Raw genomic sequence first — 24,696 nt, 5'->3', positions numbered from 1 at the left:
GATAGGGGATGATGACCATTAGTACTAGAAAGACATACCCAGCCTTTTGGGTTTAGAACCCTGAAGGGAGAAAAGAAGCAGCTAAACTCTGAGAACTCAACTTACCAGTAGGAGTGGGGATTGACAGAATGCTTCTCAGAGAAAGTGCTACAGAAGGAACTGAGGATATTTGGAATGGAAGAGATTTAGGCAGGAAAGTATAGTTGTCTTTAAATAACTGAAGGCTTTTATATTTGTGGAAGCACATAAGTCTCATTCCTATTAAGTTTCATAGATTCTAAGAAATTGTAATCTTTTGAGTTTGGGTTTAAAATCTTTGGCTGGAATTGAATAAAAGATCCAATTAGTTTTCCCTGGAATAGAAGAAAATAGAGTGTCCTCATCTTTTTTTCTTTCTTTTTTGTTTTCCTTTTTTCTTTTGTTTCATTCTTATCAGAGGCTTAATCAGTTTCTAAAGAAAAGCCTGAGCATCAAGGACTCCTCTGGACAAGCAATTAAAGAGGAAGAGTGGCCGTGATTATTAAAATTAAGAAAAACATCTCTTGAATTCACATTTGACCAGGAAAACAAAGGAATTCTTAAAACAGGGGCTCTTAAGCTGGGGACTGTGAACTTAAAAAAATATTTTGAAGCTGCATTTCAATATAATTGGTTTCCTTTGTAATCCTAGGTGTTTTATTTTATACTTGTATAAGACATTAATTCTGAGAAGTCTAAAGACTTCACTAGCCTGCCAAAAGGATATATGATACCAGCAATATTAAGAGCTCCTGACCCTTAATGAAGTAGAGAGACATTTAATGGTTTTAGGGAAATGGTTCTCCTGGGTATATCAAAAAGTTAAGTCCTGGTGATTCAAGATTCTTGTTTAGACTTTGTCCTTCTGTTTGATTGTGATTACAGAACATTGTCCTTGCTCTTGAACCCCATAAATCGCAACTCAAAAATGACTTGGGTAGAGATTTTCAAAGACAGCAGATTTTCTCTTGGATTTTCTTTGTCTCTTTGGATTTTCTCTCTCTAAGCACAAATGCTTAGAATAATTTAATTAATATGAGTTTATTTCTGGCAGATTTGTACTCCAAATGTAAAAGATAGAATTGTTCTTCCATGTGTGGAAGGAATTAGAATTTTTATGCTTCAGAGAGAAGAATTAGGAGCAATGAGTGGAAGTTATAGGGAAACAGATTCCAGCTCAACATCAATAAAAGTTTCCTAAAGTTAGGGCTCTATAAAAATGGAATTGACAACCCTGGGGGTCACTAGTTTTCCCATTACTGGCAGTCTTAGGCAGAGGCTGGATAAGTATAGGATTCATGCCATGGAAAGAGATGGATTAGATGACCAGCTACCTTCTAATTTTTTAAGTCTTGGATTACTCAGGGTGTATTCTGAAGGAAAGATTCTAATGAGGAGAGTCTAGAGAAAAGTAAAGTGACTAGAAACCATTACAATAACCCTAGTGATGGTGATGAGGGTCTGAAAAGGGGCAGGTGCTGTGAGAGAAAGTTTGAAAGCTGATGAGATGTGGGGATTTTAAGCAAAAAGTGTCAAAGTTGATAGTGTTTTCTAGCCTGGGTAAACTGGAGAATGGGATTGCTGTCAACCAAAGTAGAAAAAATGGGGGAGGGTTCTTTTAAAGAAATGGTGTTTACTTTGAAAGTGGTTGGGTTTGAAGGATTGACAGAGCATCTAAATATGCCAAGTTGGCAGTTTGAAGCTTGGGGACTGAAGTTCAACTCTAGAGAGCTCACAGTTGGCAATAATTACTTGGCAGTCCTGCTGCTTGCATGATGGTAATCACTGACGACATGGGAGTGACTGACTGCTATGCCTAAGGGAGAGAATGCTAAGAGAGTAGAGATAAAGGTCTGGGGAATGCCTATGTTTAAGGAATGCCAAGAGAATGAGGAGAAATAGCAGATACAGAGAAGGAAGGGACAGAGAGTCAGGAGGAGAATCATGAATGTAGTATCACATATTGAATATAGTTGGAGGAAGCCACTCAGTTAAGCTGGCTAGAAACACTACAAAACTTACATTATCTAACCTTGACTGGATCCTTATGGCAGCAAAGTAATCCCACTCCTTTCAGAGATGGTTCTGAAACTTTTTCTTTTATCCTCAAATGTTTCACATCCTTCTCCATCTCTGTAGCTTACACACAGCCCAGGACCTTGCTTCTTACCTCACTGAGAAGACTGAGGCTAATTGTCACGTATTCTATCTTTCTCCCTTTTCCCTCAAAATCTTTCAAAAACCACCTCCCACACCTCATTTCCTTCATTCTTTAATAATCAAGTGATTCTTTTCCATACCAAGACTAACCCCTCTACATATGCCTTTGATACAATTCCCTCACATCTTTTCCAGCAGATTGACCCCTCAATTATCATCCCCTCAATCTTCAATTTCTGCTTCTATTGGTTCCTTCTCTAGTGCTTTCAAACATGCCCAAGGCTTCCCTATCTTAAGAAAACCAACTCTTTTTTAGACCCCACCACCCCTCAAACTATTGTCCTATATTTCTTCTCCCTTTCTTAGTTAAAAGTCCTAGAAAAAGCTATCCACACTCATTGCCTTTATTTCTCCTCTCATTCACTCCTTTGCAATCTGACCCCTGACCTCACTACTTACTGTTTTCTCTAAAGTTACCAGTGATCTCTTAATTACCAATCCAATGGTTTTTTTCCTAGTCTTTATCTTTCTTGACTCCTCTACAGTGTTTGACATTGTCAACCACCTTCTCCTCCTGGGTTTTCATGCTCTCTTGGTTTTCCCACTTGCAACCTTTTGTCTCCTTTGCTGGTTCATGATTCATTTCCCTTTTTTCTACCTGTGGGTGTCCTCTAAAGCTAGGTTCTTGACTTCTTCTCCTCTTAACTCTCTCTATTGTCTCCCTGGGTGACCCAGTTCTCATGGGTTTAATTATCATCACTAGACAGAAAATTTAGAGAGTCATACATCTGGTCCCCACAGTCTCTCTCTTGAGTTCCACTACCTCGTGGTCATATGTGGCCCTCTAGGTCCTCAACTGCAGCCCTTTGACTAAATACAAACTTCACAGAACAAATCCCCTTAATAAAAGATTTATTTGTTCTATGCCCAAAGGGCAATAAAAATGTGCATACCCTTTGGCCCACTTCTAGGGCTGTATCCCAAAGAGATCATAAAAATGGGAAAAGGCCACACATGTACAAAAATATTTAAAGCAGCTTTCTTTGTGGTGGCCAAGAACTGGAAATTGAGGGCATACCCATCAATTGAGGAACGGCTGAACAATTTGTGGTATATGGATGTAACAGAATACTATTGTGCTATAAGAAATGATAGATTTACATGAACTGATGCTGAGTGAAGTGAGCAGAACCAGAAGAACATTGTACACGGTAACAGCCACAGTCTGCGATGACTGATTTGAATAGACTTAGCCCTTCTCAGCAATGCAAAGATCTAAAACAATTCCAAAGGACTCATGATGGAAAATGTACAAAGAACTATGGAGTCAACATAGAGTGAAATAGACTATTTTCTTTTTTGTTTCATTTTTTCTTTCTCATTTCTCCCATTCATTATACTTCTTATATACAACAGGACTAATGTGAAAATATGTTTAATAGAAATGTATATGTAAAGCTTATATCAGATTGCAGGCCATCTTGGGAAGGGAGAGGGGAGGAAGGGGGAAAAATTAAAAACTTATGGAAGTAAATGTTGAAAACTAAAAATAAATAAACTTAAAAAAAAGATTTATTCCGTAAAACTTGGACTCAAGTCAAAAGGCCGCAACTGAGGACCTAGAAGGCCACATGTGGCCTCGGGGCCGCAGGTTCCCCCCACCCCTGATTCTAGCCAAACATATCTCTGATCCTTACAGGTAGCACTCTTAAGGTCCTTTAGCTCTGGTTTTCTTTTCTCCTACTTGGAATGCTTCCCCTCCTCCACACCACTACCTCACAAAAACTCATACTTCCCTCAAGGTCCAGTTCAAGCACCACTTTATACAAGAAAGGAAATATTTTCTGATTCCCACAACTATTAGTGGCTCCTCTCCAGTTATCTTTTATTTAACTATTTTGAATTTACTCTGTATTTATTTTGTGTATATTTGTACATGCCTCTGCTGATGGAAAGGAAGTTAATTGAAAGGAAGGATTGTTTTATTTTTTGTCTTTGCGTCCCTAGTTCTTGGAACCAAGAAGATGCTTAATATAGTAACTGCTTGTTGGTTGATTTGTTGTCTGTCCTTCATTTTAGAAGAGGACCAATGACATCACAATGTTGGGATTAGGGTAGAGTGTGTCTAACTGTAGCTGATCAGTCCACATTGGCCAAATGCCAAATACACACTTACCTAAAAGACTATTTTGTGGAGAACTCACAAAAGACAAACGCTCACACAGAGGCCAGAAGAAGTAGTACAAGGACACTCTCAAGGTCTCTCTGAAGAACTTTAGTATCCATTGTTAGACATGGGAGAAGCTGACACAGCATGGCAAACCAGCATCAAAGAAGGTGCTGTATTCCATGAGCAAAGCAGATTCACAGTAGCACAAAGGAAATGTAAGCTGTGCAAATCCAGAGACATCTCTATCCTAAATGTTTTAACAGACTATTTGTGCCTGACCTGGGACAGAGCCTTCTGAACTTGTATTGGTTGGCTGATTTATGAATTGGCTGGGGAGGATATCAATGGAAGAAAGGTATTAAGAAGGAAAAATGGTCAGTTGTATCTAATGCTACAATAAAAATCCACTGACATTATATGTGACTTTAAGGTTGACAAGGAGCAGCTAGGTAGTGCAGTGGAAAGAGCAATAGGCCTGGAGTCAGGAAGACTTGAGTTCAAATTTGGCCTCAGACACTTACTAGCTGTGTAACCCAGGGCAAGTAATTTCTCAGTTTCCTCATCTGTCAAATGAGCTGGAGAAGGAAATGGCAAACCACTCCAGCATCTGTGCCAAGAAAATCCCAAATGAGGGCATGAAGAGTTAGACATGACAGAAACGACTGAACTAACTTCCATCAAATCCAATGCCAGACATTGGATTTGAATGCTCTTATCATTTGGAGTTATCCGAATCTGGAGTCTTCCCCACTGTATGATGAAAGAGAATGAGGACTATAAAAGGCCATAGGATGTGGTTATTTGAACTCAATTGTTAGCAGCTCTGGAGGCAGCACTTTCAGGAGATTAGTTGAGATGGAATCTCATTGCAAACGGTTGAGGGTGCATAGAGAAGTAAAGAAAGGAAACATATACTACTCATATTAGGAGCTTAGAAGGGAAGAATGAAGAGATAACATGATAACTTGAGGAGGTGAAAGGATTCAAGGAAGTTTCTTTTTCATTTTTTAGGGTAAGAGAGACCTGTATTTGTTTATAGAAAGATGTTGAAGATATAAGAAAGACAGGGTATGATTAAGGTCATGGACATGACATTCCCCACCCCCAGAATGTGTTCAATAAGAATATATGTATAGAACCCATATAAGATTGCATGCCATCTCAGGGAGGGAGTGGGGAAGAAGGGGAAGAAAATTTAAGTCTTATGGAAGCAATTGTAGAAAACTGAAGGATGCTATAACTTGGATTCGTGATTTGTTTAGGGGTTGGTCTAGACAACCTCTGAAGACCCTTCGAACTCTGAAATTCTATGATTTTTGTGATTATATTATTCTCCTACCAGAGTTACCAAGGATTATAGGTGATGATGGATTGGGCTAGAGACACTGTTGGTGGATATCAGATATCTGAGTGTCTCGGTATTTTTTTTTTTAATGTTTTGGTGTGTTTTGAGTATACTGGTATGTTTTACATTTTCACTACAATGCCTATGTCCTATCTCTAACTCCTACCCTGAGATGCCAGTATTGCCTGAGGATGGGGTGTTGTCTCAGTCTCTCCAGATTTTTGTCCAAGAACAGAATAGGAATCTTGCTTTTCTGACAAGGGCATGCCCATGGAGGAAAAAATCACTGGGAAAATCCCTAGGGCAGGTGTTGATGGTGGCAAGGAGGCTCAAAGCCTAGGTAGCCTACCTTGATGCCTGCACTGCGGCACTTGCCTACAGCATCAGGTACAGCAGCCCGGGGTGGGTCAATCATAGACATGAGCCCCACAAAGCAGAGCTCTGTTAGAGGGAAGTTGACATTGTCTGAGTCAAACTGAAAGTCCCCAGTGTATGGCTCAGGGAGATCTAAATAGCAGAAACCTGGAGGATAAAAAAGGAAGGAGCAAAGCAAAGGTAATTCAGATACCCTGTCTTTTACATCCCCATACCTTAGCATCCTATAACCTTCCCCTATCCTCTAGGCGCAGCATTTTCCCTTAGTTTTTAGAGTCTTCCCCGCCATCCTCAGGGCCCACTCCTTCAGATCTTTTCCCCTTTTCTAGCTCACTTTCCCCAGTTTCTCTCACCCAGCACACGTTCCCCTAACCCTCCCAGTTCCAAGTAGGCATCCTGGAAGGCCTTTTGAGACTCCTCATCCAACGGATACTCATTTCCATTCAATAGGATAGTGGAGCAACGCTCTAGGATACGTTCTGGAGCTCCTTTCATCACCAGCAAATATTTCATGGAGCTTGCATCCTGAATGTGGACCGATACCTAAGGAGAGAGGAGAGACAGTGTCAGGGAAGGAAGACATAGGACTGAGGAGAAGAGGCACCCTTGTCTCTTCTTCTTCTCCCAAATGGGGTTCCTATTTCATCCTTCCAAATTCTACTCAAGTCTCAGTCGATACTCATAGACTTGAGAACAGAAAGAGATCTTAAGGATCAATGATAGATAGATTAACCAAAGCTCAGGGAAGAATGATGGTTTGACCATGGTCTTGTGAATTCTGGCCTTCAAATACAGGTCCTCTGACTCCAAATGTGCACTTTTTATACTACACTGCAAAGTAGATGCTTACTTCCTTTGAATTCAGTTCATATCAACGTGACTATGGTTTTTGTTACCTATTTTGTGTACAGTAATTTATTGATTGAGCTTACTTGGGCTGGGAGCAGGAAAAATAGGTAGCAAGGCATGGAAGAAAGAATACTGGGCCTGTAGCCAAGAGATCTGAGTTTGCCTTATGGCTTTGGTGTGTAATGCTCTGTGACCCTGGGCCAGACTCTGAGTCTCTGAATCTCAATTTTCCAATTTATAAAATAGGGCTATTGGGCAGCTAGGTGGCAAGGTGGATAAAGAGCCCAACCTGGAGTTAGTAAGTCATCTTTCTGAGTTCAAATCTGACCTCAGCCACTTATTAGTTGTGTGAGCCTTAATCCTTACTTAATCCTCTGTTTGCCTCAGTTTCCTCATCTGTAAAATAATCTGGAAAGGAAATGGCCTACCACTCCAGTATATTTGGCAAGAAAACCCCAAATGGGATTACAAAGAGTTGGATGTGACCAGGAAAAAAAACTGGACAGAAGCAAAGATAGGATAATACCTGCACTATCCACACTTTACATGACTAAGAGAAAAGTGTTTTATAATCTTAATAACATTATAGAAATGTAAGCTGTTATTATTCAAAGATAAATAAAGCAGCATCTGGCCAGCTAGGTCACTCAGTGGATAGAGTTACTGGGCCTTCCACTGAAAACTTCCAATCCATATCCTTCAACCATTTGCTTATTAGGGAGCAACTTTGGTGTTTATGAATTTGAATCAGTTCCTTATATATATTGGAGATGAGACTTTTAACTGAGAAATGGACTGAAGAGATTTTCTCCTCATTCATTTGTTTTCTTCTTAATTTTAAGCACATTGGTTTTGTTGGGGCAAGACATTTTAATTTTATATAATCAGAACTGTCCATTTTATCATGAATTCTTCCTCTTCATAGTTGTGGAAAGTAATTTCTTCCTTGTTTTTTAAAATTGTTTATCATGTTTTTCACATGTTTAAAATGTTCATCACATTTTATGTCTAAATCATGAATCCATTTGGAACTTATCTCAGCATATGATATGAGATGTCAGCTTATGCCTAACTTTTGTCAGGATGATTACAGGTTTTTCTAGGTAGTTTTTGTAACATAGTGAGTCCTTACACCAGTAGTTAAGGTCTATGAGTTTGTTAAACACTATGTAACTATGTTCATTTGCTTCCATATTGTTATTCAGTCATTTTTCAGTGTTGACTTTTCGTGACAATATTTGGGGCTTTCTTGGCAAAGATACTGGAGTGGTTTGCCATGTCCTTCTCCAGTCCATTTTACAGGTGAGGAAACTGAGGCAAACAGAGTTAAAGTGACTTGCCCACAGCCACACAGCCAGCAAGCGTCTGAGGCCAGATTTGAACGATTTGAATTCAGGACTTAGAGGAGTCTTCCTGATTCTAGCCTGGAGCTCTAGCCATTGCTGCCCTTTCTGCTTAGTATCTGACCCTTAATGTATTGTAGTAATGACTTACTATTTTATAGTCAGTATCAAATTATTTTCATCATTATGGTTTTGTAGTATAATTTAAAATCCAGGCCCCTTTCTTTCTATGAAAAAAATTATTTCCTTTCAGATTCTTGGCCTTTTCTTATTCCAGATCAATTTCTTTCTATTTTTTTTTCTACCTCTTGAAGTAATCCTTTGGTAGTTTGATTAGTATAGTATTGAATAAATTGATTTAGCTAGCATTGTTATTTTTATGTTGACATGGCCTACCCACGAGCAATTGATATTTTCCCACTCAGTTAGTCCTGTCTTTTGTTTCTCTAAAGAGAATTTTTAATTGTACTCTTATAGTTCTTGCACCTGTCTTGATAGACCCCAAAATATCTTATACATTCTGTTTTTATTTTGAATGTAATTTCCTTTTCTTTCTCTTCTTCCTGAGTTTGTTTGTAATATACTAAAATGCTGATGATTTAAGTGGATTCATTTTATATCCTGCAATTTTTCAAGATTATTCATTGTTACAATTAATTTTTAATTTACTCTTTTTTTGGTTTTATGGATAAACCTTCACGTCATGTTTCAAAAGTGGTAATTTTGTTTCCTCTTTTCCTACGTTTATTCCCTTGATTTCTTTTTCTTGTGTTATTTATATAGCTAACATTTCTCACATTAAACAATAATGATGATAATGGATATCCTTGCTTAATTCCTGATCTTACTGAAAAAAGGTCTTAGCCTATCTATATTATATTAGTTGTTGATTCTTAGTTTTAGATAGATAATTACTATATTGAGGAAGGTCTATTTATTTCCAAGCTTTCTAGTGTTTTTTTGTTTTACAAAAGTGGATGTTGGATTTCGTAAAAAGTCTTTTTATTATTTATTGATAAAATCATGTTTTTATTATTTTTGTTATGAATATCATTTGTTATGCTTATGGTTTTCCTTTGATTGAACTAATCCTTCATTCCCAGTGTAAATCCAACCATAGTACGTAAACTTTTTAATATGTTGTTGTAGTCCCATTAATAATATCTTACTTAGTATTTTTCATATTAATGTTCACTAGGGATATTGATCTACAGTTTTCTTCTTCCCTGTTTCTCTGTCTTAAATATCAAGACTACATTTGTAAAACATATTTCTAAAACAATAGTAGTGATAACTAGCACTAATATGTACCAAGAGGTTTTCACAATTATCTTATTTGCTCTTATCAATCATTTTGTGAAATAGACGACATCATTATTCCCATTTTACAGATGTAACTGAGGCTCAGTGGTTTACTGGGACTTGCCCAGGATCACAGAGCTAGTGAATACTTGAGATGAGATTTGAACTTGGGTTTTTCTGACTCCAAGTCCAGAATCATACAGTATAGAAGGATCCCTTCTTTTTATTTTTAAACAATTGATGTAATATTGGAATTCTTTTTTGAGGATTCACTTGTAAATCCATATGGTCCTGGAATTTTTTGTTTGTTTAGTTTGTTTTAATTCCTTTGATAGTTCAAGTATGGCTAATTTAATTTCTTTTTCTGATGTTGGGTTAATTAAATGATCTATTTCTCTTAATTTGTATATTTTATATTTTTTTAAATGTTAATTCATTTCATCTAAATTATTAGTTTTGTTGGCTTATTGTTGGACAGTTTATAATTAGATAATTTCCTTTGTTTCATCTTAAGTTACTGTGAATTCTCCTTTCTCATTTTTGATACAATTTGGCTTTCTTCTATTAAAAAAACATACCAAATTATGGTATATGAATGTAATAGAATACTATTGTGCTATAAGAAATAATGAACAGGAAGACTTCAGAGAGGCCTGGAAGACTTATATGATCTGATGCTGAGTGAAAGGAGCAGAACCAGGAGAACTTTGTACACAGCAACAACCACGGTGTGTGAGGATATTTTCTGGTAGAACTAAAACTTCATTGCAATTCAAGGACTTAAAAAAATTCCCAATGGTCTTTTAAGGCAAATGTCTTCCACATTCAGAGAAAGAACTATGAAATTCAATTGCAGAATGTAGCAGATAAGTTTCTTTTGTATTATGTTCTGGTTGTTATATGATTTCTCCCATTGATTTTAATTCTTCTATGCAACATGACTGTGGTGAAAATGTATTTAATAGGAATGTATGTGTAGAACCCATATAAAATTGTATGCTGTCTCGGGAAGGGAGGAGGAAGTAGGGAGGAGGGGGAAGGAGGGAAAAAAAATCTAAGTTATATGGTAGTGATTGTAGAACACTGAAAATAAAAAAATAGAATGGAATAAAAAAAAATACCAGCTAACTGGTTATCTATTTTATTATTTTTTAAAATCAGGTTTTTTTATTCATTTAAGTTTTTTTAACTTTCAATTTTGTAATTTCTTCTTTGATTTTCTAATTTCTACTTTGATGTTTAGTTGATTTTTAAAAAATTGTTCTAACTTTTTTTTTTTTATAAAAATCTACATGTCCTTGTATAACCTATATCAAATTGCTTGCCTTCTTAGTGGGGAGATGGAGGGGAAGAGAAGGGAGAAGATAAATTGAAACTCAAAAATTTTAAAAGATGAATGTTAAAAATTGTTTTTACATGTAATTGGGAAAAAATAAAATGTTAAAAATTCAGAGTAAAAAAAAAGATAATCCATGAAAAAGCAAACTACATGTTCAACTCAGTGACCTATTAAAATATATACTTCATCATCATATAGTCCTTTTCAATTGATCAAATGCCAATCTTTTGATTCTGTTTTAATATTCTCTTTTTTTTTTTTGCCTGGAAAAAATAAATTTTTATTTATTTTTTTATTTTTTTTTTATTTTTTAATGTTTAACAATCACTGCCATACAATTGAGATTTTATCCCCCTCCACCTACCCCCCACTACCCCTCTCCCTCCCCACAACTGCATACAATTCTGTATAGATTCTACATATACTTTCCTATTGAGTATATTTTCACTATAGTCATGCTATGTAGTCAGACTAAAATAAATGAAAGAAATCGTATAACAAATCAGAATATGATACACAAACACATACACATACACAAACATGATCTGCTACATTTTGTGAGTGACTTCCATATTTCTTTCTCTGAGTGTGGAAGGCATTTTGCCTTGAGAACCACCTTTGGGATTTTTTTTTTTTATAAGAAGTTTTTGCATTATTACAAAATTCCAAGTCTACCAGGAAAAACTCTCACACACTGTGGTCGTTGCTGTGCACAAAGTTCTCCTGGTTCTGCTCCTTTCACTCAGCATCAGATCATATAAGTCCTTCCAGGCCTCTCTGAAGTCTTCTTGTTCATCATTTCTTATGGCACAATAGTACTCCATTACATTCATATACCATAATTTATTCAGCCATTCCCCAATTGATGGATATCCCCTTGACTTCCAGTTTTTGGCAACTACATAGAGTGCTGCTATAAATATTTTTGTACACGTGGGACCCTTTCCCATTTTTATGATCTCTTGGGGATATAGTCCTAGTAGCGATATTGCTGGGTCAAAGGGTATGCACATTTTTGTAGCCCTTTGGGCATAGTTCCAAATTGCTCTCCAGAATGGTTGGATGTGCTCACAGCTTTAATATTTTCTTAATGTCTCATGGAATCATTGCTTTCTGCTTGACCCACTCTAATTTTCAGGGTGTTGAATTCTTATGTATGATTTACTGCCTTTTGTTCTAAGCTATTAATTCTCCTTGTCATTCTTTCCTCCCTACTTATAATTTCCTTTAATATTACATTTCTTATTCATTTTGTCCAGGTACTCATAGTCCTTGTGTCCGGGATATCCTTGTTGTTGGGGGTGTAAGCTCAGTTCCATGTGGACAGTCTCGGGCGGGTAAAAGTGAGGACTTCTAAACCTTAGAGTTCTCATGAGGCCCCCCAGGGAACAGCAGGGAATTGAGGTGTGAGACCGAGCTATCCCGTGCATTTCCGCCTCTTCCCGTGAGAAAAGTGCTGGGAGAGAGCATCCCCGCCCTCGAGATTGGCCCAGATCTGAGCACACCTATTGTTATCTAACAGGCACGGTATTCAGGTGCAAACTATGTGGCAGGAGAGCTTAAGTAGGGTCAGGAAAGCCTGAAGGCGCTCTTAGCGCTGAGGGGCCCTTACAGGACAGAAGGCCCCTCTTCCTTCTCTCCTCTCTTCTTTCTTCCCTCTCCCCTCTCTCCCCACTTCCACTTCTGCTTTCATTCTCTTACTGTAAGATTTTTGCCTCCTTGGGAGATTTCCCTCTCTCCTAAGGAAGAGTTCCCCCTGCACATGTAACCAAGACCCTGAATAAAGCCTAACCCTCGTTCGACTCTGGAAAGTCTCTTCTCTCATACGTTTATCCGGTTTGGCCAGCCAAAGACCTGCTATAGGTAAGGTAAGACTCGGGTAGCCCTCAGGCCTCTAGGCCTGGCACTTGTCTCTGAGGTTCTATCTGGACTTGTGAAATTCCTCCCTATCAAGTGTGATGGGGCTATGATTCAAACCCAGGTCCTCTGACTTCAAGGCTCTTTCCACTGCACCATGCTGTTACTTTTTTATGTTTAGTGCAATTTCCAGAATTCAGAACTTTAGAGTTTTTAAATCAACAGGCATGTTTTAAGCACCTACTGTATGCAGGAGATGATGCAAGATGAGATATGTAGATAAAACTGAAACAATCTCTGCTATCAAGAACATTACATTCTACTAAACTCCTGGCCATTTTCATTACTTTTCATTCTTCTCTGTTTTTGGCAAAAGGAAATGCTTCCAATGAAGGTAACAACCTTGACATTCCTTGACCTGATACTACTTTTTAAGTATTGCCAGATAACCAATTATGGTACAAGAGCCTAATCCTTGTCTGTCAAGTATTGTCTGTCCTCCCCTCCCCTTGATCTTATTCTCCTTGCATAGTCTTTCTTGGCTCCATACCTGGTACTTGTTGGTGGAGTTGAAGGGGATCTCTGCCATCTTGGTGTACTTTTCCCTCATCTTACTCACTGAGCCATAAGATTGTTCAATGAACTTGAGTAGAGCTGATTCAGATGCATCTCCTGTTGTTGTTCTCTGCCAGGAAGGAGCTGGAGTCATCCCCTGGAGCAGGGGTACCAGGATCCCTGAGTGTCACTGGGAGGTATTGGGCCTACCCATGAAAACAAGGTGATGGATGAATTGGAGAGGAGACACCCATTCTGGACAACAAGGGAAATAACTCAAGGCTGGGAGGATAGGACTTTGGAGATACCTTCTTTCACTATGGACCTGATACCTTAGGAACAGGGACTATCTCTTGATCAGGTCCAAATTCAGCTCGGTTACAGAGACCAGCAATTAGAGCCAGGGCAGGCCAGGTTTCAGAGTTCTTGTCAAAAGTCTTCCCTGATAAAAAGAGGAATTTGTGAGTATGTGATGCAAGGGGATAGAGCTGAGAAAAAACCCTGTTTCTTATTAAAATGCTCCTCAGTGACATCCTTCTTCTTAAGCCTCAGTTTTTAAATATCTTTTCTTTTTCCCGATCCTACCGTTCCCTCCCTTTCCAAACATTCCACTCCTCCTTTCTTCCCCTTTCCCCGCAAATGCTCCCAGTCACCAGTCTGGTCCTCAGTGGTGTCAGCCTCAAATATATTCTTGTCAAACCACATGTGGGCCACAGTCATCCGGTTCTGGGTGAGGGTGCCTGTCTTGTCTGAGCAGATGGTGGAGGTCGATCCCAAGGTCTCCACAGCCTCAAGGTTCTTGACCAGGCAATTCTTGCGAGCCATTCGCTTGGCTGTCAAAGTTAGACACACCTAGGATGAGGGTGGGGAGAAGAAAAGGAAAAGGAGCTCAGCCTGGTGTTTGTGGCTGAAGTCACCTCCTCAGTCCGCTGTGCCTTTAAACTCCAGGCTCAGAGCCTTTTGTAATAATCATAGCTAACATTTCTATAGCACCAGGCACTGTGCTAAGTAAACGCTTTACAATTTTGATCTCATTTGTTCCTCACAACAACCCCGTGAGGTAAGTACTAGTATTATCAACCCCATTTCACAGATAAGGAAACTGAGTCGAATAGAGGTTAAGTTACTTGCCCAGGGTCACACAACTAGAAAGTGTCTAAGGTTAGATTTGAACACAGGTCTTCCTAGGTCCTGGCCCATCACTCTATCCACTGAATCACCTGGCTGCCTAAAGGATCAGGAAAGTACATTCAGCAGGAGGTTTTCAGTTGGTGGTTTTCACACAGTTCAAATCATTCAAAAACTTCAGAGCCAGGAGCCATATCTACTTGGAGCCTAACTAGACATAGGTTATGGAGTATGAAGATGTATTAGATGCCATAGAATTGAGGCAGAGAGGGGGCAGGAGATCTCAGGCCACAAAGAATAACACAATCCTCATTTAGGAACATGAGACTCTAGGACTGAGAGCTAGATAGGATCTTAGAGAACATTTAATGTTTGCCTTTAATTTTACAGATGAGGAGACTTGAGTCCCAGAGCAGTTAAGTGCTTTGCCTAAGGTCACACAGGTAGTTAACAACAGAGTGAGGAGTTGAACCTACATCCTATAACTCCTCGTCTAGTGGTCTTGCCAGTCCATGTTTAAGTACAGAGTACCTACAATTTTGAGCACTATAGTAGTTTCTGGAAGGAAACACCAAAGAAATGGAAGGAATATACGCTCTGCTTTCAGTATCTTAAAATTAGAAGAGGGAGACAAGAGAAATACATGTGCACACACACACACACACTCAAATACACACACACACATATCCATAAACACAACACACAAGCAGAAGAAATATACCAAAGAACATATAAATAATTCAATTAACAACAAAAATAAAAACCACCTTTATTGAAGCATTGTAAAGAAATGCCCCTTCCTTTGCTGAATCGGGAATTAAATTACCATGGGGGTGGTATTGTAAACCTGTGAATATTTCCCTGGGGAGAGAAACATGAGCTATACTGAAATTAATCTGGGTAGAACTTTGCATATGTGGCAGATTGATGCCCTGCCCCCAGCCCCTGGCTTTGGAAGTTGAAAGTTAGTAGTAGGGGTTGAAAGGGATCAGGAGCCCATCAGCTTGGTGTGAGAAGAGAGTTTTGGGAGATGGGTCTAGGCATATCTGGGGAAGGAACATCCACAGAGGTTTTTCCTAAGAGAAAAAGAGTGGTGGATCAATTGGTGACCAAACCAGACGTTAGTTTAGATGGGAGAAGGGTCTATTTACTGCTACCATTACTGACTAGTTTAAGGACACCTCTCCCACGAAGTCCTTATTGTTGTTCAGTCATTTCAGTCATGTCCAACTATTTGCGACCCCATTAGGGGTTTTCTTGGCAAAGATATTGGAGTGGTATATGAGTTTCTTCTCCAGCTCATTTTACAGATGAAAAAACTGAGGCAAAGGGGATTAAGTATCTTGATCAGGATCACACAGTTAGGAAGTGTCTGAGGCTGGATTTGAACTCAAGTCTTCTTGATTCCAAGCTCAGCACTCTATGAATTATGTCACCTATCTGCCCTGAAGTCGTAGTTCAATCACAGGTAAAAGAGTTCTGGATTTGAAGTCAGAGGACCTAAGTTTAAGTTCTTGGTTCTGGCATTTATTAACTATGTGACTTTGAGCAAGTAATAAAATTTTTCTGGGCCTTAGGTTCTTTCTCTGCAAAATGAGAGGGCGTAACTAGAAGGCCTCCCTTCCAGCTCTGTGATCATGAGTTATTGGAAGCATAAACCCTGACGAGGCCTACCAACCTGGAAAGGCTACAAGTACAAGATCAGACACCAGGCTTAAGAGTCAATCTAGGTTTATTACCAGAAAATTGACTATTAGATGATGAATCTTTTTACTTAGAGCAGTTCATAAAACCATTAAGACATGGAAGGTTTATTATCTCTTTTAGAAGGAACATGTACACCAATGAAATAATAGCTCACAGTATTCATGTAAGGTATAACTTCCTATCTGAAAGCTCAATAATTCTTTACTCAGTATGTATATTTTTTCTAAAAAGCATTTAGCTTATTTCTCCTAAGTAATGGTAAAATACCTTTCCAAAAGCTCAGCCTGGATTTGATGATGCACGAAGGGGAGAAGGTAGTGTTGGGGCCAGGACAAGCCAAGAGCAATGGTAATGGGAGAGAAACTGTTTAGCCTGTACTTTTAAAGCTTTGGGGTGATGAGGAGCAAAGATCCAGTAAGATGTTTACAAGAAGAAGAGGAAGTGGTCCAAAAACTCAAATGGGATTAGAATCCAAATGATCCTTTTTTCTGAAGTTTGCATGGCAGAAATAGTACTGGTGTGGTCAGCCAGGAATTTTGTGAGGCTATGGCCCTGTTAAACAATAAACGTGGAGAAGATAGCACAGCAGGTTGTGTGAGGGAGGCAGCAGTGGGTAGGGGGTAGAGGACTGGACTTGAAATGAGAAGGGCCTAGGTTAAAATCCTACTAATGAGATCACCAAGTGAAGTGGTGCAGAGAGAGAGGAGGGTTCAGGACTGAATGCTGTAGGATATGTATGGTTAGAAGGCATGATCTAGATGAAGGTCTAGCAAAGGAGACTGAGAAAAAGAGGTCATATCTATGGGAGAACTGAGAGAGTGATGTCCCAAAAACCTAGAGAAAAGAAATTATCAAGGAGGAGATGGTGATCAGCAGTGTCAAAGGTTGCAGAGGGATTTAGGAAAATGAGGATTAGGGAAAAGTCACTGGATTTGGCACTTGAGAGAATAATGGAAACTTTGAAGGGAGTAGTTTTGGTGGAATGATGAAGCTGGATTTTAAGGGGTTAAGAAAAGAGTGAGAGCAGAGAAAGTAAAGTCAGCTACTGTAGATGGCCTTTTTGAAGAGTTTAGCCACAAAAGGCAGGAGAGGTGGTGGTTAGGATGATATACTGGCGTTAGAAGGAGTTTTTTGAGGAACATTTGTAGGCATTAGGAAAGAAGCCAGTAGACAGGGAGAGAATGAAAATAAGTGATAAAATGGGAATGATAGAGAACGAAATCAGTTGGAGGAGAGAGGAAGGAATGGGATTGCTTGAGCAAGTAGAGGGATTGGTCTTGGTAGGGAGTAAGGCCACCTCATCATGTAGAGACAAGATGAAGTAGGTAGAAGGCATCTGGGTGATATGATATAAAGGAGGAAGGTAGAAGAGGGAGCTATTAGTGAATGGCTTGAATTTTTTTTCTGTAAAATATGAAACCAAAGGTTGTAAGCTGAGAATGAGGGTGGAGGAGGAGTCATGGGAGATTTGAGGAGAGATGAAAAAGTTTGCAAGAGCTACTGTGGAGAGTGGAATAGTGGGTTGATGAGAGAAATATACCATCAATAAGGGCTCAGCTGAAGTTGTGTGACATAAATTTGTAGTAGACCCAATCGGAGTGGTTGTATGACTTTTCTCCATTTTTATTTGGTAGCACATTTGTAGAAGAGAAGGTGGTAGATGGGGGAAAAGAAATAAGGTTGAAGCTTGACTTGGTATATTTGCCAATATAATAAGAGGGTTAGGGATGCAAAAGAGGAGGACAATCTAGAATTGAATTAGTTACTAAGGGGTTGAGATGGGGAGGAGAGGATGGAGTGACTAGTGCAGGAGAGATGGCCTGGGAGAGAATTGGAGGTCATGATGTGGACAAAGAGTAGGGTTTGGTAAGAGGTGGAAAACCAATACCATATTTCACCACATAATTGCTGCCATCATATAATTGTTGCACCCTGTTTTTTCAATCCAAAAAATTGGTTTATAGCCTTTCATCACATAATCATCATCACATGGTATAATTCTGTTTGTCATGCCTCTTGCAAAGTAAACAGATCAGCAACGTATTCACCAGTGGCATATGGATGGACATTTAGCTGTTGTGCACTGCGAGTATCAGCACACATGCATTATCAGTATATTTCGGAAAGCCAACTTTGTTTAGAGCGCTGCAGTACTAATGGTATTGTCAATCAACCTAATGAAGAGCCACAGGCACAAGAGAAGCGGGAGGACAGGTGAAGTTGCCATAAGTAAGTCATGCGATAAGTATGATAAGATCTGCATCTTCTCAGGCTAGCTAAACTGTACAGCTCATCTGCTAGTGATACAAATGTGCAAAGCATTTCTTTTCAATTATGAGTAAATATAAAAAACTATTCTGTGGGATTCAAGCTGAAAGTGATTGTGTTCACTGAGCAGCATGGAAACAGAGCTGCAGAAAGACATTTTCAGTGAGCAAAAAGTAGGTACGAGACTAGCTGAAACTAAAAGACAAGCTAAAAAACACAAACTTCTTTTGGATGCTTGTTTAGAGGTCCTAAAACAGGCAGATTGATAAAGTGTCTGTGTAGTAATTCCAGCACAATTTTTTTTTTAAAGTTCACATAATGGCTGCCCCTCACTTTTATGTTGCAAAAAGTGGCATCACATCTGTGATGATTATTTGGTGAAATACATTCTATTATAGTTGGATAAGGGGATTTTGGAATTCTTGAACAAAGAGGCAGCATATTTGTGGGTGACAGCAGGATCTAGAATATGACCATCTTTGTGTGTGACTGAGGTAAGGGTAGATCATAAGACGTTGAGTAGATTGAGGAACTTACTTGTTAGGGTATTTAATAGAGAGTCAATATGTATGCTAAATTCACCTAGTATGTGGTTAGCAGTTGGGGAAGAGAGAAAAATTATGAGTCATTTATGAAAATCATTGAGGAAGGAAGGGGAATGACCTAGCTATAAACAATAGCTACCAGGATTTTAAGTAAGGGGTAGAAATGAATAGCATGAAGAACAATAGAAAGGTTACTAAATGATGGCGATAGGAAAAGAACCTGGAAGTGGCAACGGGGAGCAAGGAGTATTTCAACTTCCCGACCTTGACCAGGAAACTGAGGGAATGAATGAAGGTACAGTCAGTATGGAAAAAGGTATCCAAAGAGTCTGTGTTGTCAAGGGAAAGGATGGATTTCAATAAAGATGGAAGGAGTGGGAGAGGTAAAGTTTAAGGATGAAGGGAAGTTTGTTGCCTACGCACTGGGCATTTCAGAAGGCACAATGGAAGAAGAGGTTAGAAGAGGTTTAATTGGAAATTTGGGGTGAGAGGATTTTGAGGGGAATAGGAATAAGAAATCACACATGGGGGGTGGGGAATAGGGTTTGGATGATGACCTAGAGGAGTTCAGAATCACTGGAAAGTGTAGGGTATGACTAGGTATGAGAATGTTCATTAGTGAGTAGAAGGCACCACTACTGGCCCAGAGACAAATGCAGTGTGAGATAGAAGGCACACAATTAGATACTCAGATGGGAAGCAGGGTTTCCCTACTCCACTCTCCCCTGTAACCATCTCACCTGGAAATTAGGAAGGAGGTAGCACAGCAGGAGATAGTAATCAAACCCACACAGCAGGAGACGGAAGTTTCTTTCCCCACAGACTTTCCTCTTTTTCTTCCCCCAAGGGACAAGATGGAAGCCTGGAAGGTTGCTTCTTTTTGCACTAGAGGTTCTCCATAACGTGGTTGAGAGATCACGCTGGCAGCAGGAGTCTGCCACAAATGGAGGTCACTGGCCTGGCCCCTTGCTCTCTTCCCTCAGGGGACACATGAAAGAGATGAAGGCAATGTGGTCAGGGGAAGGTCTACTTCCTTTTCTCACCTGAGGCTGGAGATAGAGCCAGCACGGGGGAAGTCATTTGGGGGCAGACCTGAAGTCTCTTGGCCCAGCCTCTTGCTGCCTTCCCTGGGGGAAGGAGGAGGTAGGTACAGCAAGAGATGGGGGTGTGGGGTCAGAGGAAGTTGTTTCTAATATATCTTCTTACCTGAAACTAGAGATCAAGGGAGCAGCAGGAAGTCACTTTGGGGCAGCTGGAAGTCAGCCATTTGGCCCCTCAGGTCAGCATAACAAGATATGGAAAGTACCCAGTAGGCATCTTCTCAGACTTATGGAACTCTTAGCATTGTTTGAATAACCTCCATCTAGGTAGGGTCAGATGACTAAACTACTTTTTCACCATTCATTCTTGGGCTTCTGCTTGAGAAAATGTCTTTTGTATCTCAACAAAGAAATCATTTGCTTGAATATCTAGACCGCACATATTTCAGATTTAATCCAAAATAACTGGATTATCAGGCAGGAGCTGGTGCAGTGGTCTTGTAGTTTAGAAGCAGTGGTAATCAGGAGGGCAGTCCACTAGATTGTAAACTTCTTGAGGGTAGGGACTGTCCTTTGTCTCCTTTTGTACTCCCAGAGCTGTACAATGCTTGGCACATAGTAGGCACTTAATAAATGTTTATTGATTTATTGACTGATTAAAGACCTCCTTGAATTCCAGGATGGCCCAGTAACAGGCACCTAGCATTTGGCTGTTCAGGAATTATGGACTCTGTGGGACAAACCCAGTGGGAATGAAAGGATATTGCATGCAGCCTGGGGACATAGCCTGATGGATCCATAATGAGAGGGACTAGGAAAGATGGGTCACTGTAAGGACGGCTACCTTCCAGCTACTCCTTGTGGTAACAGAGAATAAAGAGAAAGATTTGACCCAATCCCAGCTCCTCATTTACAGGTTCAGTCATTAGAACCAAGACTGGGGAACCACCAGAATTGTAGGATCATAGGATCATACTGTTTGTTGTTTGTCCTTCATTCTCAAAGAAGACCTTCAGGAGGGTGAGATGGAAGGGACCCTAGAGGCCACTGAGTCCAATCCCCTCATTGTAAGATGGAGAAACTGAGGCACAAGAGATATTAAGTGACTTGCCCAGGATCACACAGCAAGTGTCTGAGGAAGGATTTGAACTTGTCCTCTTGACTCTAAGTCCATTGCACCATGCCTAACGAAGTAGAGAGCTCATATTTTGTGGTTGGACTACAGAAGTGGAGCACCCTGAAATGCTTCTCCATAGACCCTATGAATAGAGGAGACACAAGCTGGTTGTCACAAGCTTGGCAGGTTAAATCCAGAAGAAACTATAGCTAATTACCTTGAGACTGTACCCCTGAAGTGGGGCTTGACTCTTTTCCTTTGGGTAGAGAGGTAAGTAAAACTTGAATCATTCCAGACAGGAGACCTTCTGGAGTAGCACATAGCATAGTAAAAAAGAAATATCTTCAAGCACAATTGTATTTCACATGGGAAGACAAACTTCAACTTGGGAAACCTCAAAAGCCAAATGAAAACAAAAAAGCTGGTTTCCTGATGAAAGATCTTACAAAGAAATATTTAGATAAGTTGTGAAAATGGGATTTTAAAATATTTAAGAAACTGCAAAAGAATTTAAACACAGATTAAGAAATGATAAGAAAAGCTTGTTGGAAACTAAACTCACAAATATCACTGATTGTCTCTTGCTGGATAGATGTCCAGCTTTGCTGGGCTTGGCTTAGGAAGTACCCGCTGTGGAAACACTCCTTCTCAGGAGCACCATATAGAAGCATCCTACTGAATCTTAGAGTTGGCTTTTTCCCAGATGTTTAGGGAAAATCCAGGTTTGCCCCTGCCTGGACCAGCAAAGGGTATTGAGAGAGTCATAGTCCTAGATTTTACTGGGGGAAGTGGTGTTACCTCTATAACACGAAGATAGAGAGGAATTCAAGAGGGAAGCAATAGTACAGTTGCTAATTGTCCCCAGACACCGGGTCAATATTAACACAGAATGGAGTCCCAAATCAAAGATATGAAAAGGGAGACCTAGGAATTATGCCTTCAAAGTCACTAGATGGTTCATACCCTCTGACCCAGCAGTGACACTACTAGGTTTATGCCTCAAAAAGATCACAGAAAGAGGGAAGGAATCTATCTAAATAAAAGTATTTACACCAGCACTTTTCATTGTAACAGAGAACAGGAAACAAAAAGGGTGTCCATCAATTGGAATGAAATTATGGTATATGAATGATGAAGGGAATGGATTTAGAAAAACCCTGGAAAGACTTGTATGAACAGATGCAAAGTGAAGCAAGCAGAATCATGAAAACAGTTGAAATAATTACTATACCGTTATAAAGCAAAACAAAAAATAAAACTTTTAAGAGATGTAAGAGCTTTCATCTATGCAGGAAACAATTTGAACTCCTGAAAGCTAAAGATGAATCATGCTTCTGACATCTTGACAACGAAGTGATGGACTATAGGTGATGAAAGAGATGTCCATTTTCTTACATGGCCGCAGTGTGGATCTGTTTTGTTTGACTACGTTTATTTGCTTTAAGAGAGGTGAATTTGTCGCTATTGCTAGTGTTTAAGTGAGGCTGAGTTTTGCAGGAGAGTGGAGTTGTAACAGTGACCATATTTCCCCCCTGCCAAAAAAGAGAAAAGATAGAAAAAGAGCCTTAATGAAACAATTACAAATTACAGATATGAGAGAGCAGGAGAAAATTTCAGAAAGAGACAGGTTATCAAGACAATATTGGAATTACCACACCAAATTTGTTTTATGCTTAAAAAAAAGGCACAAGTTATCCATGTGTACATAATGTATCATATCATAGTATTGCATGCAGTTATCCTTTTCTGCTTTTTTGTATATGCAAAAGATATCTATCGATATAGATTAAATTCATAATAATCATTTTAAAGACAGAAGATTTGATACCTTAGCTAGATCATAACACTTCTCTATTAAATCAGTCAGCTATAAGCTTCAGACTAAGCACAAAAAAGTTCTTGATCATTTAAAATGTTTTTGAAAGTCATTGGCTAAACTAGAGTGACATTGAACAGGAAGTGTATCCAGATCAGGTGAGGAAATTTGGTCATGCCCCATGAATCATCTATAAAATATGAAATCAGTTTATAATTAAGGATTTGTCCACAGCAGGAATGAGAGAAAGTCAAGTCCCTAAGAAGAGGGAAGAACAGAGAAAAATTCAGGATTTGGCCTTGAACTTGTTTACTTCCCTTCCCCATTATGACTGGAAGAGGACTTTGTAGACTTCAATAGGGCTAGAGGGTTTGGACTTTTTCATTAGTGTCTTACCAGTGTCTACAGAACAGTACCAGCCTGATGCTGAGTCTGCATCATGAGTCAAGAAGAAAATGGACATGAAGGAAGAAAGGAAGATTCAAGGTTCTACAAGAAGCCCAGAAGAAAAGTTACATCATATCTAAGGGGAATTCCATGAGTACCCCACAAAGGCAAAAGGACTCCCAGCAACTAGGAGCTATGTTCTTTTTGTCACAGATTCTCTAAGCTTGAATTCACTTTCCCCTGAACTCTGGATGTACTCATAGAAAAGTGTCATAGGCTTTCGGGGGGATGTTTTGTACCAACTATTTTAACTATACTGCCATAATATTATTTCTTTTTAAAAGCTAATTGTCTGCCTGACTAATTGATATCAACTGATAAAACATGGGAGGACACTGGTTGGGGCTCTTGAACTATAGCATTAGAAAACCATTCCTAACTACTCAAGGTTACCACTAGAATCGTGAGGGGAGAAATCACCACCTTTTGGGGATATGACTTGCTACCCGGTGACCATGAGGGTTGGGAGAGTAGCCCTGTGTCTATATATATGTATACATATGAAATAAATACAAAGTGAATTTTGGGACAATGAAGGCCATTAGGAAAGATTTTCCATAGAAGGTGGTATTTGAGCTGAGTTTTAAAGACAGCTAAAGTTTCAGAGAGAAGGAAATGAGGAAAGAGTACATTCCATTCATGGGGGACAGTCAATGCAAAGGATCATAAAATCATAGATCTAGAGCTGGAAGAAACCTCAGAGGTAATTTAGTCCAAACCCCTCATTCTGCCAATGAGAAAATCGAAGGCCGTAGAGAGTAGTTGCCTTGCCCAAGGTCACACAGAAGTAACAAGCAGCAGAGGCAGACCCTGAATTCAGGTTCCATCACTCCAAATTCAATGCTCCAAGTTCATCATGTTTTCTAATATACTGCGCTGACTCTGACAAAAACAGGAGATGGAATGTCATGTGTAAGTAATAGTAAGAAAACCAATTTGGCTAGACATAAAGCCCATGAAAGGCAGTAATATGTAATAAAGATTGGAAAAAAAGTTAGGTTATGGTCAGGTAATACAGGGTTTTAAATCGCAACCAGAGGAATTTATATTTGATCCTAGAGGTAATAAGGAGACACTGGATTTTATCCTTTATAATGTAAGCTTCTGTATTAGGTTGTAAGCTCCCCTTGAGGGTAGGGACTGGTTTTTACTTTTTCTTCATATCAGTGATATGAAACGACTGGCACATGATTAATTGGCTTTTGGGTAAAAAAATGACAAAGTCAGATCTTCACTTCAGAAAAATCACTTTGGAAGCTGCGTGGAGGCTAGAACAGAGAAGGAAGAGAACTGAGGCAGGGACACCAAATAGAAA

At 39.3% G+C, this 24,696-nt stretch overlaps 1 protein-coding gene across 2 annotated transcripts in view; it reads right to left on the bottom strand.

The window, feature by feature from the left end:
* Positions 1-24,696, bottom strand: part of LOC140529012 (sodium/potassium-transporting ATPase subunit alpha-2-like) — a 69,236-nt gene that overhangs the window by 23,924 nt on the left and 20,616 nt on the right. For both annotated transcript variants that reach the window (XM_072647389.1, XM_072647388.1), the window contains exons 9-13: positions 13,967-14,165; positions 13,646-13,755; positions 13,309-13,443; positions 6,422-6,611; positions 6,043-6,215 (exon numbers count right to left, since the gene is read on the bottom strand). In XM_072647389.1, coding sequence (XP_072503490.1) covers positions 6,043-6,215; positions 6,422-6,611; positions 13,309-13,443; positions 13,646-13,755; positions 13,967-14,165 — 807 coding nt within the window. The remainder of the gene's footprint in view (positions 1-6,042; positions 6,216-6,421; positions 6,612-13,308; positions 13,444-13,645; positions 13,756-13,966; positions 14,166-24,696) is intronic.

The sequence above is a fragment of the Notamacropus eugenii genome, chromosome 2 (genome assembly GCF_028372415.1).
Source record: "Notamacropus eugenii isolate mMacEug1 chromosome 2, mMacEug1.pri_v2, whole genome shotgun sequence".
In the NCBI taxonomy this organism is placed as follows: Eukaryota; Metazoa; Chordata; class Mammalia; order Diprotodontia; family Macropodidae; genus Notamacropus; species Notamacropus eugenii.
Note: the sequence above shows the minus strand (reverse complement) of the source record. Positions and strands in the feature narration are given on the sequence as shown.